Source organism: Strix aluco, chromosome 3 (assembly GCF_031877795.1).
Source record: "Strix aluco isolate bStrAlu1 chromosome 3, bStrAlu1.hap1, whole genome shotgun sequence".
In the NCBI taxonomy this organism is placed as follows: Eukaryota; Metazoa; Chordata; class Aves; order Strigiformes; family Strigidae; genus Strix; species Strix aluco.
Genome location: NC_133933.1, coordinates 41,244,194 through 41,261,891, shown reverse-complemented (window position 1 = coordinate 41,261,891; position 17,698 = coordinate 41,244,194). Strand labels below are relative to the sequence as shown.

The 17,698-nt window shown below is 42.2% G+C and overlaps 1 protein-coding gene across 2 annotated transcripts in view; it reads left to right on the top strand.

Annotated features, from left to right (window-relative positions):
• Nucleotides 1-3,027: 3,027 nt before the first annotated feature.
• The window catches only part of LOC141921747 (visual pigment-like receptor peropsin), a 34,593-nt gene continuing 19,922 nt past the window's right edge, over nt 3,028-17,698 (top strand). For both annotated transcript variants that reach the window (XM_074820659.1, XM_074820658.1), the window contains exons 1-2: nt 3,028-3,298; nt 15,118-15,323. In XM_074820659.1, coding sequence (XP_074676760.1) covers nt 3,178-3,298; nt 15,118-15,323 — 327 coding nt within the window. In that variant the 5' untranslated portion in view covers nt 3,028-3,177. The remainder of the gene's footprint in view (nt 3,299-15,117; nt 15,324-17,698) is intronic.

Here is a 17,698-nt window from a genome sequence, read left to right as displayed (position 1 = left end):
GAAACAAACCACGGGAGTTTGAAAAGCCTTTGTCCTTTATTGAAGGATGCCACTGCAGGGAGTAAGGAGAAAACTGCAAGCAGGCCAAGATATTAGTCACTCAGTGTGGTATGTGAAGACCAGGGGGGGAAAAAAATTGTGCTTGACCATGGAAAACAGTTCACCCTGATTACTTTTTTTTTTCCTTGATATCAAAAGGCTCTTTCTTTTTTTCATCTCGTTATGACTGCAAAGTGCAAGACTTGGCAGAAGACTTTCTCATTGAATGGAAAGTTGAACTGAAGTGTCCACAGAGCTGTGGTATTTATATGAAACCAAAAGAAACTTGCATCTGGGAAAAGTCAAGATTCAAGTTCAGGATATCAAGACAAATAATATGATTTGCCTTTTATTATAGCAAAAGGGAAATAATGATTATTGTTACTTTACTACCATTTAAAGTGCATATGCCTGAAGAGGTCACATGTATGTAAATTGTACAGTTTCCTTGAATGATTTACATGAAGAATGCTCTCAGCTTGTTGTCCCTGTCCTTATTTAATTGAAGGCATGGGCACTGGCATTTTTGTGGCAACAGAAGTCAAATTCAAACTTGGAAGTCCAGGCCTATGTCAAATGCCATGGAAAAACTACTTGTGCATAAAGGGAAGTGGTTAGCAGCATGCTCTGACACCTCAGCACTGCCTGTGGTGTAAGAGATCAGCAGTCCCTACACTTGCTGTAATCATGGCTTCCTGTGAGGTGGGGACCAACACCCAGTTCCAGGACACCAGGTCCTGGCTGCAGAACAGGAGTGACCTGCACAATGTGAGACATACATGCTTCACCACAGGAGGAAACTCATCGAGGATCTTTTCTCTTCCCTCTTACAAGGCTGAGGGATCTTGCCTAGAGGTCTTGGACTTGTCCCACAAGTGGCCTCTTCAGTGGTTGATTCATTTTCAAGACAGTAGAGGGAGCGTGGAACAAGCAGACAGCCTTTGCCCAATGTAAAGTGTCATCCTTTTCCACATCTTTCCCTTGGTAGGTGATGAAATACACTCCAATGAAGACATGAGCATCCATGGACAGAGGTTTTGTGATGGGTGCTCAGTTGAGGACCTCTTCTTTGACCCAAGTTCCTTGTCCTGAAGAGAAGGTGATATTGCTGCGTTTGTTGGCCTTTTTGAGCATTCATGAATGGCCCTGAGGACTGCCTTCAAATACAACTATATCCCAACCCTCCATCTGAACAGCAATCCACTTACAGACAGGTGGATAACCGACTAGAAATGGCTGCTGCAACTCAATGTTGAAAAGCTGTGACTGTGCACATATTCCCTGTGAAAGTTGATGCACATCCAGGGCTTTGCTGGGGTCCACAGGACACTTAAATGACAATCTCAGAGAGCATCACCATGGCAGAGAACAGGCCAGGTGTGCCAGGCATGCTGGAGAGCCTTGTGAGGCATGTGTGCGTGGTCAAGCGATGCCCCAAGCTGAGGTGGTGGTGGTAATATTGGGGGCAACCTGGGACTGTTGCAGAAGCACAGCAATGAAGGATTTTGGACTTGAGAGCACTGCTAGGGCCATTTTTAATCACTGAGCTGGTGAGTCCCAGGTCAGTCTGTCACAGTCTGCTAAGCAGCATGTTTTAGAAGGTTTGTCAGGGCTAAACTCCAACTATCTATAGACAAACTTAGGAAGAGGGCTCTACAAAAATTCAGAAGGAGGTGGGCTGTGGCTAGTGGTTGGGAAAATCAGGCCGCTTGATTGCTTAAATGGGATCTGTGGGAGCTGCCAGACACATGTAGGTTGGAGAGAGAGAGAGCAGCACTCTAGTGACTGGTACAAGAGAGAGATGGCTGGGGACAAGTCAAGCCTAGCACCCTTGCAAGGGTCTTCAGTGAAGCAAGTGTGTGGATCACTCTCCTCACCATTAGCAGGAAGGTGAGAGGCTTCTGTTTTTCATCACAATGCAACAGTTTCTCTCTTCTTCTTGCTGTAAAGCATTGCTCTCCCCTTTTATTCTCATCACATTGCATTTATTCCCTTCATGGTGAGGCTATCATAACAAACACAGGCAAAAAGCTTGACAGGAGGAATTAATCAACCTCAGGAGGGACAAAACAGGCCCGTGGACAGTGGAGGTTCCCAGTGAGGTTCTTTGCTTCCTTTGGCTGGGTGCCACCACCGAGGCTGATTTGCTGCCTGGGGTGGGAAGGCACAAGCTGGTCATGGCACCGAGATGGGCACAGGGATTTCATGCAGTAACAGTGTGTTGCTCATCGGGAAAACATTGCTGCTTCAGATGAATTAATACAGACTCAAATTTTTTAATTATGACTACAACCTGATTGGTAAGAGAGGCCATATCTGAAATACAATCATTGATACCTCAGTAAGGACTAAAAATACTCCAGACTGACTCGCTTAAATTACATGTAATGTCTTCTCAACAACACAAGATCTCATTTTTCAACAGTGTGGGAAAATTCTACTATACTTGGAGTATACTAGATTTCAGGGTACTTAGCAGTCTAAAAATACGATTCAAATAACTTTAAAAATTTTTTTCAACATGTACTGGAAATTATCTGCCCTTCTTTTTAAATTAGCAACTATCCTGCTAATAAATTAACTTCCTAGCTGATTTTTTCTGCTATGTTAAAGTCACATTCTCAGGTGGTGACATCTTCCCATTGTTTTTTACTGTGCCTTTTTTTTCTTTAATCTGTGTGAGATTTTTCTTCAATTTCGTTTGAACTAAAACTCCACTGGTCTTCAGTGGAGACAAAAAAACAAAAGTACTGCTATTTTAGCAACATATCAATATGCACTATGCTCCTGGGTGTGCCTGTGAGCCTGTAGGTTATGTTTTAAAGGAAATTGTCTTTTTCTCAGATACACGCTGTTCATTAAAGATTTCTGCACGTAGCAGTAATAAGGATATAAGGAAATCTGCTGTCTTGGGCTGGCCACAGATTCACAGGCTGTATTAATAGGTAGGATTAGTGAGGAACCGGTCAGAAGGCTGCAAAGCTCCTGTCCCTTGAGATTTCCTTCTTTAGATCATTAGTCTCACTGAAGAGCTCCCTCGAATACAGGGAGCAGAAACTGAGGAAAAGGCTGGAACCATTTTATTTTGCTGGACATACTGAGGAAAGGGCAATTTCTGGGTCATAAGTTCCGCTGAAAATGTCTGTCCAGTTTTCTCCACAGGCACCCTGGAGGAACAACAACATCAGTTTTCTGAGCAGAGAGTCAGCTGTAACAGAGCAAGGAGAGACTATCATAGGTTTCTACCTACTGGCTTTAGGTATGTACTCCACTTGGATGTGAAAGGAAGCTCTTAAGTAGAGTTTGGTATAAAGTTCAGAGTGATTCATTTGGTATCATCCCTAATAGAACAAAGATCTTGTGCAGCTTTCCTTTGTTAAAAAGAGATTAATAATCAATACAGAAATCTTGAGGGGAAAATATAGAAAAGCCTGTAAACTTTTAACTAATGTTCACTAAACTTAATATGTGGGAAGATAAAAAAGTACCTTATCAGAAGTACATGATACTTCTGTGTCTTCTCATGTCTTGGTAGCACCGAATCAATGTTCTGTGATTTCCAGAGTTTTGACTGCTGACAGTCAGTTGGCATACTATAATTACCTTCTGCGGAGACAGAAAATATGGTTCTGTAGTTTAAAACTTTTTTTAACTATTTGTGCTTTTATTTTAAATATTTGATGCACAGAGAAATAAACTTCTTCAAACAGCATCTGTGAAAGATCTAAGTACTAGAACATTATCCTGTGTTAGCAGTCACAATACCGTGTGTTTCAGTTCTGCTGCAAGACAGCTAACGTAAGTGTATAATATGGATTTGAAAATGGTACTCGATATGAACTCACTTTGATCCCAGCACAATTTTGTTTTGTTTGTTTAAATATTGCGTGTTTGGGGCAGACTCATTGCAGGTTACAAAGAAACTTTATGAAATTTCAAAGAATGCAGGTTTCCTAGGAAATCAAAATTTCCAATCGTAAAACCTCACAGGAAAATACAAGAAATTGTAACTTTTATTAAATCTGTTCTTCTAAACAGCATATACAAAAATGTTTCTGTTTTTATATGATTTTTATATGATTGCTTGAAACAGATTTTTTTATTTTAAGCTTATCATATATTGCAAGTGGCTTACTAGCCCTCTGCTTATTCTTGAGAAAGGTCTATAGAAGTTACTATGTAAAATGTTGAGTATTTTAATGTGTTTACACGAGACTCTCTTTTTTTACCGATAGGAAATAGGGAGGAAAAAGTTGTGTTCAGAATAAAAACAGAGATTCTAGTAGAAAGCACAGAGCCCCAGATTTGCTGTTGCCCTAAGATAGCTTCTATCTTAGGAGACTTAATTAGAAGAGTAGCCATAAGATAAATCAGAGTTGTTCCAATTTATCCCCAATCTGTTCACATCTGCGTATCCCTTCATGAATGGCTGGGAAATGGCTGCACCATCAGCTAATGAAATAATCAGTTGCACTTAAGACTAGAAAGAACATCTTAGGTCAGCAAGGCCAGTCCCCTGCTGTGACAATATATAATCTCATTTACGGAGCTATCATGCTCCCTCATGTAACTGGCTAGGGGTTTCTTGGTGTTGCTACCACTCTTCCAGTTGACAGCATGTTCCTGATTTTGTTTCTCTGTTGGGCAGGAGTCTTTTCCTAATTCTTAGCTAAAGTGATCACACCAACTTTACCCTTTTTGTCACTCTTTTTAACTGAAATATTTTTTTTTCCTACAATTAACATCCTATGGCCAGTCTGTGTTCCTGAAGATACAGTCATACCCTGTGGTCAACCTTTGTATTCCTATATTAAGCAAGTGAGTGGGGTTTGGGGTTTTTTTTGATTCACTGATTTTGGGGGTTTTTTTATTTATAATTTATTTATATCCTGTCATAATACCCTTTCCCCTGTCATTCCAGCCTATCATCCTAGCAGTCTTTTATGCTGTTTTTTCCAACCTGGACTCTTTTTTTTTTTTTTTTTTCTGAGTTATAACCAGGACTGAATGCAGCAACCAAGCAAGGTCTTGCCATCACCATTCACATTAATATTTGCACTTCCCCAGCTCTACTGATCCATCTTAGTGTTGCCTCTGCATCACACTGGTAGTTCAAACTTCTTTCATCAACTGACCAACAAAGGTGTTACCAACAAAGGTCTTAATGATGACCCCACATCTTTTAGCAAATACTTTTTAAAGTACCTAGGTGCCTGAGGTTTTAGGTTCTATGTCTATTGGTTTTTAATTGCCCCACATCCTTCTGCCAGGCTGACAAGTGTTTAACATGTCATAGCTGCTATTCTTGAAACTTACCACCAGATTTAAAACTCAAGTTGTATTTCTTTCAGAGTATATATAACCAGTAATAACACTATCATAGAATGGTTTGGGTTGAAAGGGACCTTAAAGATCTTCTAGTTCCACCCCCCTGCCATGGGCAGGGACACCTTCCACTAGACCAGGTTGCTCAAAGCCCCATCCAACCTGGTCTTGAACACTTCCAGGGAGGGGGCAGCCACAACATCTTTGGGCAACCTGTTCCAGTGTCTCACCACCCTTACAGCAAAGAATTTCTTCCTTATATCTGATCTAAATCTACCCTCTTTCAGTGAGGTACCTGCCCTTGTAAAAAGTCCCTCTCCTGCTTTCCTGTAGGCTCCCTTTAGGTACTGGAAGGCCGCTATAAGGTCTCCCCAGAGCCTTCTCTTCTCCAGGCTGAACGAGCCCAACTCTCTCAGCCTGTCTTCATAGGAGAGGTTCTCCAGCCCTCTGATCATCTTTGTGGCCTCCTCTGGGCTCGGTCCAACAGATCTATGTCCTTCTTACACTGGGGGCCCCAGAGCTCCAGGTGGGGTCTCACGAGAGCAGAGTAGAGGAGGAGAATCACCTCCCTTGACCTGCTGCCCACACTTCTCTTGATGCAGCCCAGGATACGGTTGGCTTTCTGGGCTGCAAACGCACATTGTAGGGTCATGTTGAGCATCTTGTCAACCAACACCCCCAAGTCCTTTCCTGCAGGGCTGATCTCAATCCATTCTCCACCCAGCTTGTATTTGGCTTGGGATTGCCTCATGCCAGGTGCAGGACCTTCCACTTGGCCCTGTTGAACTTCATAAGGTTCACACGGGCCCATCTCTCAGGCCTGTCAAGGTGCCTCTGGATGACATCCCTTCCTCCAGTGTGTTGACCACACCACACAGCTTGGTGATGTTGGCAAACCTGCTGAGGGTGCACTCAATTCCACTGCCCATGTCAATGAAAATGTTAAACAGTGCCGGTCCCAGCACCAACCCCTGAGGAACACCACTCATCACTGCTCTCCACTTGGACATCGAGCCATTGACCGCAACTCTTTGAGTGTGACCATCCAGCCAAGTCCTTATCCACCAAGTGGTCCATCTGTCAAATACATGTCTCTCTAATTTAGAGACAAGGATGTCATGCGGGACACTGTCAAATTCTTTGCACAAGTCCAGGTAGATGACATCAGTTTTTCTTCCCTTCTCCACCAACACTGTAACCCCATTGTAGAAGGCCACCAAATTTGTCAGGCACCATTTGCCCTTAGTGAAGCCATGTTGGCTGTCACCAATCACCTCCTTATTTTCCATGTGCCTTAGCATAATTTCCAGGAGGATCCACTCCATGATCTTCCCGGGCACAGAGGTAAGACTGACTGGCCTGTAGTTCCCCAGGTCTTCCTTTTTTCCCTTTTTAAAAATGGAGGTTACGTTTCCCCTTTTCCAGTCAGTGGGAACTTCACCGGACTGCCACGACCTCTCAAATACGATGGACAGTGGCTTAGCCACTTCATCTGCCAGTTCCCTCAGGACGTACAGACACATCTCATCAGGTCCCATGGACTTGTGCACCTTCAGGTTCCTTAGATGGTCTCAAACCTGATCTTCTCCTATAGTGGGTGGTTCTTCATTCCTCCAGTCCCAGCCTGTGCCTTCTGCAACTTGGGCGGTGTGGCTGGAGAACTTGCCGGTGAAGGCTGAGGCAAAATAGTCACGAGTCCCTCAGCCTTCTCCAGATCCTAAGTAACCAGGTCTCCTGTTTCCTTCCAGAGAGGGCCCACCTTTTTCCTAGTCTTCCTTCTATCACTGACATACCTATAGAAGTTTTCTGGTTGCCCCTGACATCCCTGGCCAGATTTAATTCTGTCAGGGCTTTGGCTTTCCTAACCTGATCCCTGGCTGCTTGGACAATTTCTCTGTATTCCAGGCTACCTGTCCTTGCTTCCACCCTCTGTAGGCTTCCTTTTTGTTTTTGAGTTTGTCCAGGAACTCTTTGTTCATCCATGCAGGCTTCCTGGCAGTTTTGCCTGATGTTCCCTTTCTTGGGATGCATCATTCCTGATCCGCTACTCCAAATTAAGTGTAGCGTGGATCTGGTAAAATGTGATGGAGGTATGTATACCTTTTTGCAATAAGAACTTCTGAAAAAAATCTGTTAGTAATACATAAATCAGAAAAGTTCTCATGTCTTTTTCTCCTTAAAGATCTACTGTTGTACATCTGCAAGCACCAACCATAAAAATTCACAGCTATTAGTTTTATGTACACCAATAATTTAGGCTATCTGGGGAGCAGTAATGTGGCAGAACAAAGTACTCTGTTACACAGACAACTTTTTGACCTTTTGGCAGCAGAGGACAAAGGCCATTCCATGTGTTACGTTCCTGAAGCTGCGTTTCTTTAGGGGTCTGGAAAGACAATCTGCATTTGCAGGAGTCTATGGGTGCTTCCTGACACAAAGTCCCAAAGATGTTTATATTTCATACTTCTAGATTTTTGATACGTTGGAAAACAGGTTCAGTGATTACACTTCTGTAACTGCTACATGTTTTCTTCTCCTTTGAATCTGAGTATGCCAGTGCAGCTTTTTGCAAATTCTGACATACATTTCTGACATACATTTCTGATTGGTGTTAGCACTTACCTAGAAGATGGGGGTCCTCTGAATCTCTTTACCTTCTCAGGATAAAGTCCAAAAAACCTATCTTTTGCCAAGTCTTCCCACAGTCATATATCTTGACAGAGGATGTGAATATCCAACAACCATGATCTAACACCTTTTGCTGAGATTAGGCCTCTTTGACTGTCCCCTTCTGGAAATTCTCACATCACAGGTAGTGCAGATGTCGTATGTGACAGACAGGACACTGATGTATGTGTCGAACATCATACACCAGCCAGGCTGTATCAGATCCAAACAGAGGGGAAACCTGAGCTCAAAGCTGGCTCTGGAATAGGTATCGCACACTAACATCACAAGCAAACCAGCATCAAAGTGCATGAGTGCATTTTGCAAAGGCAGATGGATTTTGAGATCACTGCACTGCTTATTGGGATCTGAGTCACCACTCTATCACTCGTCTTGCTAATGTTTTGGCCAGGGGACCAGCAAAGTGGGGAAAAAATGCAGTGTCAATCCCATAGCAGTAAGCCATCATAGCATGCTTAGAGGGACTATCTGCTGGTGAGAGCAGCTGCTGTGTTACCCTTCATTAGGTCAGCTGCAACAGCATCCCCTTTCCGAAGGCAGTGCTGTCTCTATCCTTTCCTTCCATGAGCTCAGAACTATCTTTGACAGACAGGTCGGAGCTTGTCCTGTTGCTAGCATTACATCTGACCCATTTTTTGCCTATGCCCTGAGTGGTATAGTACTGTGGAAAATCCTTGTATAGTTTAAATTATTAGGTGACATTTAAAAGTACTCTCCACAGCTGCTAGCTAAGTCAAACCTAGACCTGGGGGAAAAAAATGAAGCACTTTTTTCTTCATAATTCTTAATTGGAATTCTTAAGTAAACTGTTCTTTTCTGCATTTACGCACAATTTGTTCTGTGCTTGTTTTCCCTAGTTTCACAGTTAACTGGGACTGTTAGAGTGAATGCTTGGCATAAAAGAAAATTTTAAGTCAGTAGGACAGAATATTTGTTAGAGAACAAGTTTCAACTTTTTGTGAGTGCTTGTATCAGAAAGGCATGCTGAGAGCATTACCAATCCCATTAGAAAACTCTAACAGACCACATGACCCAAACACACCTTTAAATGGCACACGTTTCCAAATGGTAATAGTAAACTGTTATTTGACAAGTGGCAGAATAAACATTATTTTGGGACAACATTTGACAGATAAATCTGAGAAGGTGGAAAGGAAACAAGCTCGTCACAAAACATTCATCCACAAAATGATTGCATTTATTGAACAAATAATCTCTCCACGCTTTGTCAGGTCTAGAACATGATGACTCTTCTGCTTCCTGCCAAACTTGGCAATATGTCCTGGGTAGGATATTGTGTATGTGTAATTAGCAACGAAGACTGAAAACAGACAGGGTCACTTCACAGTTGCAATAGTTAAATGACAGCTTTGCAAATTCTCTAGATTTTATTACTGTTTTAAATAGTGTTTTCTAGTCTGAAAATCTTTTACAGCAAACCGCTTCAGATAGACATTTATGCTTCTGTACAGGTAGTTGAATCGGTAACTGACTTCATTCATGCCTGCTCTATATCTAGATGCTCAATCCAATTTCTGTCCTAGATATAAGGTTATTTGCTGAGGGAAAAGAGTAGCTTGACTTGTGACACGGAGCCTTCACCTTTTGCTCTCATTTCTTTAATTCTTCCACTTAAGGCTCCCTGTATATTTTAAACTGCAGATGGGTGAGTTGTAACACCTATTTTTCTAATTCATTCTTGTCAGATTTTACAAGTAAAGGCCATGCAACAATGTCTAATAAGAACAAGTCTAAGTACAAAGCATAATAACTTATCTTAGCTGGACATGGATGCAATCATCTGTTGGAAATACGAATGACCAGCTCGAAGCTATCAGCTCCCTTGTACCAAATTTAACTCTGCAAAAACATAAATTGAATGTTAACAATGAAATTGCATGCAGCCTCAGGTGTTTATTCCTTGTTCAAAGACCATCTCAGGTACATGAGAGAAAAACAGGGTATGTCTGGATACTCAGGTTTGAGTGATTTGGCAGAAATCCTTGTAGAATTGTTGTGTTCCCTCTTAACTATTCCCAGAGTTAAACAATCTCACTATTCTCAGTCGCTTTCAGCAGAAAGATTTTTTCAGTATCCTTAATCACTCTTGCTGGTTACTTTTTCAGTGCTTTATTTGCAGAGGGTGGCAGACACACACTGATACAGGACTTTGTCGATAGGGTTTTGGTTCCTGACTACCACCAGCTTGCTTGGCAGCCTTCCTGTGTCTCCCCAGAAATCATGGATAACAGCACCAGCCTCCTTTGTGGAGCACTTCTGTGGATTAAAATGCTCTATTAGGGGGTATTATTCCAGGGGAAGGATTACTACTGAATTATATAAGGGCAATACAGCATTTTTAATATTGCTCTTCATCCTATTCCTCCTACCTTGCAATGTTTGCAAATGTGGTAACAAGTACTTCTCTGTGGGTGTCTGAGGAGTAAAGGTGACTCCTTAGCTGTTCAGTATTTAGCATTTATCAACACTCTTTCAACCTATTCTACTCTGATACTGCCAAACTCAGAGCAGGTGCTCTCAGTCCTGCCCTGTGTTAACAAATTTCAGTAACTGTATGTTGTCTGTGTATTTTGCCACTTCAGAAGGGCTAGCGTCTCTCGTTGATGAGCAGCCCATATCAGACTGCATTACAGCTTATGGGGGAAATATGGTGATTCCTCTCTGGACCTTATGATGGGTGAAAGTGTTCAGTTTCTTCCCATCTGCTGTTTTTTCTCTCTCAGTCACATTTTGAGCTCAGTTGGAACCTGTCCTTTCTCACTAGGATTACCTTAGGATGCTGGGGTTGGATTTGGGGTTTGGGGTTTTGGTGTTTAGGGTTTTTTTGTACACTCTTGTGAGTTAATAATGTTGGCAGCTTGCAAAAATTGAAACTTGTTCCCTCGGTTGTTTCTTTTCTATCCTCTGTTTTACTGAGATGCCACCTGGTGACACCAAGGCCTTATAGCACTTCGAAGTTCAGAGGTTTCTTTGGGGGCTCTTGATCTGCTTGTGATTTACCCTGAAGCACATACTGCCTGCAAAGCAGTTGAGATCCCTGCCCTCACTGAGAGCATCAGAGCTATTGCTGTGCTTCCTCTGCACTGCATTTTCAACCTGTTTCCCTGTTGTGCTGTCAGGGTTTGGGGGAGGGAGGTTGGTTCGTTTGAGGTGTTCTTTTGGTTGGGGTTGGTTGCTTTTTTGGTTCAGGGTGGTTTGTTTTTTTAAAAAAAAAATCAGCTGGTCAGTATAGCCAGCAATTCCAGATCAACACATCTATCTGATGGTGCAGAGATGTAGTTTTTCATGCTCACTGTTCTAGTTGATAGTGCTTTTATGTGACCACTGTTTTTGTTACTCCATGGTATACTGAGAATTGAGTTCCTCCATATTTTTTTTTATCACAGTATTAATATGGTCCACTACCCAGACAGATCAGATATTTTAGGGACTGGAAATGCCAGTGCAGGTTTCCACCTGCTTTGGTTGAAAGGATGGTGCCTACCTGCAGAAGTCATACTCCCTCTGCAACCTTATATCCCTCAATGCTTCCCTCATCCCCAATCTCAGTGTGTGGATATAGTTCCAAAAAATGATCACAAATACTGTGTCTCTGTCATCTCCATCTAAAATGTGTATTGTTGTTTTACAGAACATTTTGATCAATTTCTTCCTTAAGATACTTTAACTGAAAACTCCCTTACCCTCTGGGCTAAGGGGAATTTGCTCTGTATATTCCCAGGAAGCTCACATGTCTGACACTCTAAGGGTAGCCCTCCTATCTATTGCACTGCCATGACAAAATTTTGCTATTTACAAAGGAGGTGACATTTTATTTTGTCTGCCATTTTAGCACTATGTCTTCATATTGACAGGGAAAATATTTCTATGCCCACTGCCTTGAAAACTGTTACTTTACAGAAGGTAGAGTTGACATGCACAAACAACACAACTACCATGTTTGCATTGCAGACTATCCTGATGCAATCCCAAAGCCGTCCTCCTCCAGTGCCCTGTTGGGCCTATTTATAATACCTAGATTCAGAGAAAAGTCAAAAACAAATCCTGACTTAAAGCACATACAGCCGTTGGAAATGAGACTAGATTAAGAAACATTGTCACCTAGTGGACAGAATAAAATGTATTTATTATTGTTGATTTTATCCTTACAATGAGACATACATACAATATATGTTTGTATCTCAGTGTATCATTGCAACAGTGACTATTTCTAGTTAATAGCATATGCCGATATGTCAGCTCTTCCCCTTCAAAAGCTCTTTAGTAAACCATGTGCATTTGCTAAGCAAGCCAGAGCAGCAGCAGCTTGGCAATTTTGCAAAGGGAAGTTATCAAAAGGAAATTGCTCTGCAGAAAAAGCAGTTCATAGTGCCACACAGAGATTGCCCCATCAACCACCCCCCTTCCCACTCCAGACTACCCAGTACTGCACCAGGCGGTAAGTACCCAACCTCTCTGTTTGGAGAACAAGCATCTTGCTCTTTGGCATTTCAGCTTGTGATACTCCCAGATGGCCTGGAGATTTGGAGGCAATTTCCTCCCCTCCCTCCCTAGCCAAATCAGCCCGGTGGCAAAGTGCTGAGTTCCTGATTTATGAGGTTATTGATGCTTCCTGAAGGAAGGGAGCTGGCCTCTTGCTACAACATTAAACCATAAGCCATCTTTCATCTCAGGAGCTCCTTTGAATATCCAGTGGTGCTGTGCAATGCCATTGTGTCATGTCCCTCTTCAGTATATATATTCACCTCTTGCTGTGTCAATATACAGCACCCTTACTCTGGGATATCTACTGCTTGTGCCTGGATAAAGGTCTGTGGATCAACTCTTTTCTCCCTCACCTGGTAGTTACTGTTGTATCCTCGCATCAGCCCTGGGGAACAAAACCTCCAGCTGCTGGGTTCCTAAACCTGTCCTAGGCTGCAGACACTGAAAAGAGGTGGTGTTTTTCTCCACATTGCCAAGGTAAAGTGAGGCCACCTATGTCAGCTGTGGCAGAGCTAGTTTGGGGGTCAGAAACAGGAGCCAGCGGGGAGCCCGGTCCTGCCCGACTGGCTGCTCAGCTCCACTCCAGCAGCCGCCCTAAAGCCATCCCCTTCACTGGCTAAGCCCCATTTTCAACAGTGACTGGCACTTATGAGTAAACATTCTGTTAAATGTTATTTGTTTCCACATGTCTACATCATTCCAAAAAGTGGGATGCAAACTACCAAGGTCTTGCACTGATGTGTGGACCAATAGCCATGCATATTTGGAAACTTTAGGTCTTTCCAACTAAGTGGCTGACTTTTACCAGATTTACAGACATCTCCCTTGTGTTTTCCTCATATTAACTAGACATGTACAAGTCAGACATCTCTGTTCCTGGAGAGTAAGAGAGGACAGTTGGTCACGAGTGGGTCCCCCAGGGCTTGGTTTTGGGGCCACTCCTGTTTAACATCTTTATTGATGATCTAGACGAGGGGATCGAGTGCACCCTCAGTAAGTTTGCAGATGACACCAAGTTGGGTGGGAGTGTTGATCTGCTCGAGGGTAGGGAGGCTCTGCAGAGAAATCTGGACAGGCTGGAGCGATGGGCTAAGGCCAACTGTAGGAGATTCAATAAGGCCAAATGCCGGGTGCTGCACTTGGGCCACAACAACCCCCACCAGCGCTACAGGCTTGGGGAGGAGTGGCTGGAGAGCTGCCAGTCAGAGAGGGACCTGGGGGTGTTGATTGACAGACGGCTGAACATGAGCCAGCAGTGGGCCCAGGTGGCCAAGAAGGCCAGTGGTATCCTGGCTTGTGTCAGAAATAACGTGGCCAGCAGGGACAGGGAAGTGATCTTACCCCTGTACTCGGCACTGGTGAGGCTGCACCTCGATGACTGTGTTCAGTTTTGGGCCCCTCACTACAAAAAGGACATTGAATTACTCGAGCGAGTCCAGAGAAGGGCAACGAAGCTGGTGAAGGGTCTGGAGCACAGGTCATAGGAGGAGCGGCTGAGGGAACTGGGGTTGTTTAGTCTGGAGAAGAGGAGACTGAGGGGAGACCTCATCGCCCTCTACAGCTACCTGAAAGGAGGTTGCAGAGAGCTGGGGATGAGTCTCTTTAATCAAGTAACAAGGGATAGGACAAGAGGGAATGGCCTCAAGTTGTGCCAGGGAAGGTTTAGACTGGATATTAGGAAGTATTTCTTTACAGAACGGGTTAGAATGGGGCTGCCCAGGACAGTGGTGGAGTCCCCATCCCTGGAGGTATTTAAGAGTCAGGTTGACATAGCGCTGAGGAATATGGTGTAGTTGAGAATGGTCAGTGTTAGGTTAATGGTTGGACTAGATGATCTTCAAGGTCTTTTCCAACCTAGATGATTCTGTGATTCTCTGTGATTCTGTGACACAACCTTCTTTAAAAATAAATTTAAAAAGACTTTAAAGCTTATGAAAGGTTTGTTCTGAATGTTCTCTTCATATCGATTATCAAGTGTGTTACCGAAAAATATTCCCGTCTGGAACAGACTTTGCTGCAAGTAGATCCTAGACTGTTTTAAGAGAAGAAACTTAATCATATTAGCTACACTTCTTGAGAGAGGACTGATAAAGCCGCTCTCTGGGTATGTGCATGAGCTTCCAGTATCCATTATTATATACAAAGTACCTAAACAGCTGCAGCTTTTGGCAGATTGTTCATAGTCTCTGCTCCACTCTACCAATCTTTCCTCCTTCTTTTTCTTCCTGGGTGTTATGTTTCATGGGTTTCATCTGTCCACTTAGGAAAAAAAAACTTCTCTAGGCTCTTAAATGGTGGATCTTTAACAGATGCAGCAGCAGTGGCTCTTCGTGTTTGTTCTGTTTCATTGATGGAGTTATTCACTTGTTCCTGCTTCTGAAATGTACCCAGCTACTTAAAAAGGCTTCATGCATAGATTTTCCAATGGATAATCTGGTTTAATTTGTTTGTCATGGAATAAAAGCGTTATTTTAGAAGAGATGTTGCACATTTACACACTGTACTGCTTCTTGATTTATTTGCTTTTTATTTTCATGGATTTATTTCTTTTTTTTCCAGGTTGGCTGTCTTGGTTTGGAAACAGCATTGTGATTTTTGTCCTGTATAAACAAAGACATCTTCTGCAGCCCACTGACTACCTCACATTTAACTTGGCAGTATCAGATGCTAGTATCTCCGTGTTTGGTTACTCACGGGGGATCATTGAAATCTTTAATGTCTTCAGAGATGATGGATTCATTATCACATCGATATGGACTTGCCAGGTAAGACTGGATTACACTAAGTTAGACAAAATAGGTGCAGCTATTTCTGTGTATATGCTGTGCATAGATAACCAGACAGGCCCAAAAGAGTGAAAAGAAACACTGACTGACCTTCCAAAAGGACAGTGTTGTCTTTTGTTACACCCATAACTCTATGCGTTTGATCAGTGTTTGACCAATTTTCAGTGATTTTTTTTCTCTCTATTCACAGTAGTTCCTACTAGTTTCGGTTTTTCACTTCATGTCATAGCTCCCACTCATGTTGGAAAGCTAAAGGTGTAGGCTGTGCTCATCTTCAGCTACCTTGAAGTCTAGCTGGTTGTTGGCACTTTAATGTTTGACTTAAAGCAATGTTGTCTCCTACTTGACAAGGCCTGTAGAGCAAAGCCTCCACATAGCACTTGGCTATACCCATATATTTTAGCATACAACTTCTTGTATTAAATCAGTCGTAACTCTTCAATCTTACCTCTAAATTCTTGGTTGCTTTGTTGCCTGTGGTAGGATGAGTGACTTAACTTTATGGCACAGTCATCCCTGAACTTGGAGGCAGGTTTTTATTGGAGAACTTGGAAAATATTATTATTGCTAATTCTGAAACACACTTGCGTAGACAGAATATAAATATATCCCATGGATAGATAGGCACAAGCTTTCGGTAACATCTGTGAAAAAAGATTATACTTTCTGTGTCTGTTTCATGAGGGAATCAAAAATCTGAACATGACAGGATAGCCTACAGCAAGGTGTAAGAAAGACCATGATGAAGCAAAAGGGAGAGAGAAATAATCCTCTTGTCTTGTTTGTGGGTTTTTAAAATATTTTTTTTTAAAGAGGAAGTTGAACTGTTGTGCAACATAGATCAAAGAACTTTTATAGCTCATGTCCCCTCCCTTTCAATACAAAGATTCAGTTTACCCAGAGAGGAAAACTTCCCACAGAGATTCTGATTAACATAGGAGTTGTAGCTTGATCTAAAAAAATCATTATTTTCTGGTTTAAAATGTATGTCTATAGTCATTTGGCAGAAAAGGGTTTATCAAAATGGAGATAATTATTTCCTCAGCAAAGTCCCACTATTTCTCTAATGAGAACACCTGCAATTGCAATCTAAGGTCTGTTGAGGAGAACCTTAGAGGACACGTCATTAATTTTTTTGTTAATAGAAACCTTTGAAGTCATCAGATAAACAAAGGCATACCTGCAAACTGTAAAATACACACCCATCTTCAGAATTAAAGATTCCCATTTTTACCTGTTTCAAGGAAGGTTGGAGCTATGATTAAGAAAGGAAAGGTGAAATATGGATCTCCAGGTTCAGTTCTAGCTTTGCTGCAGGCTTCCTATGTAAGACAGGGCAAGCCATTCAGTGTGAAATCCTGAACCAAGGTCTGTGGCATAATTTAACATTTACAACCCATCAGGATGAAAGAGGTAACATTAAATGACCCTTCTGCCTTCCCAGTCCAAGCTTTTCCAGAGCCCAGTCTATGCTGTCGCTCCTTTTTTGGGCTATAAAAACCAGCACACTCAGGAATCTGCATGGCAAGGTGAGCTGTGTCCGTATGTTTTGATTTGCATGGGAGTCTTCTGTCAGCAGCCTTACAGCTTTCTTCCATGATGTCTCTGCCTGGGAGTCCCTCTTTGGCTGACTGAGCTATTTAGAGTCTCATTATAATGATCTGCCTTTTTTTTTAGATGTAAAAAAACTGGAATAGAGGTGTGCTTAGACTTACTGTGCTTGAACTGCCTTTACAAGGAGAGAAGTGGTCTGTAACATTCTTGGGATACCCAGATAGTTTGTTGGTCAGCGTGTGTTAAGTAATCTTATTTGGATCTCCCGGTTTTAAACAGCATTCATTTCTAAAATATGGATATGAAACAAAGTTTTAAGGTATTGAGACCCATAGCTTTTGTTCAGGACATTAATAATGCATTGGCTTTTCTAAACAGTCTGATTGGCAAAATATTCAAGTTTCTGCTTTGGTAATCCTCTGTAGGCTGTAAAAGTTATATTTACCAATTCAAATAGGAACTGATACTGTATTAAAGCTAACTAAAAGTTCACGGTAACCTGGAAAAGTCAAGTTGTACTCTGAATCAATAAATTGAATTGGTTGTGACTTGTTGAGTGGTTGAGCTGGTTGTGGCTTGTTGAGAGAAAATCATGTAGGAATCAAGACTTTGTTCTGTGTTTGGGGGTCCCAAAAACATGTTTAAAACCTGACACATCCATCTTCTTGATTATTAAACTTGACAAAATGAAAGCCAGTGATGAAAAAGCAACTTCTGGAAGTAGAGTGGCTGTTTATAGGAAGAATATTCTGCAGAAATAGTGGGAAGCTTCCATGCATAACAAAGATGTGAACGTTTCC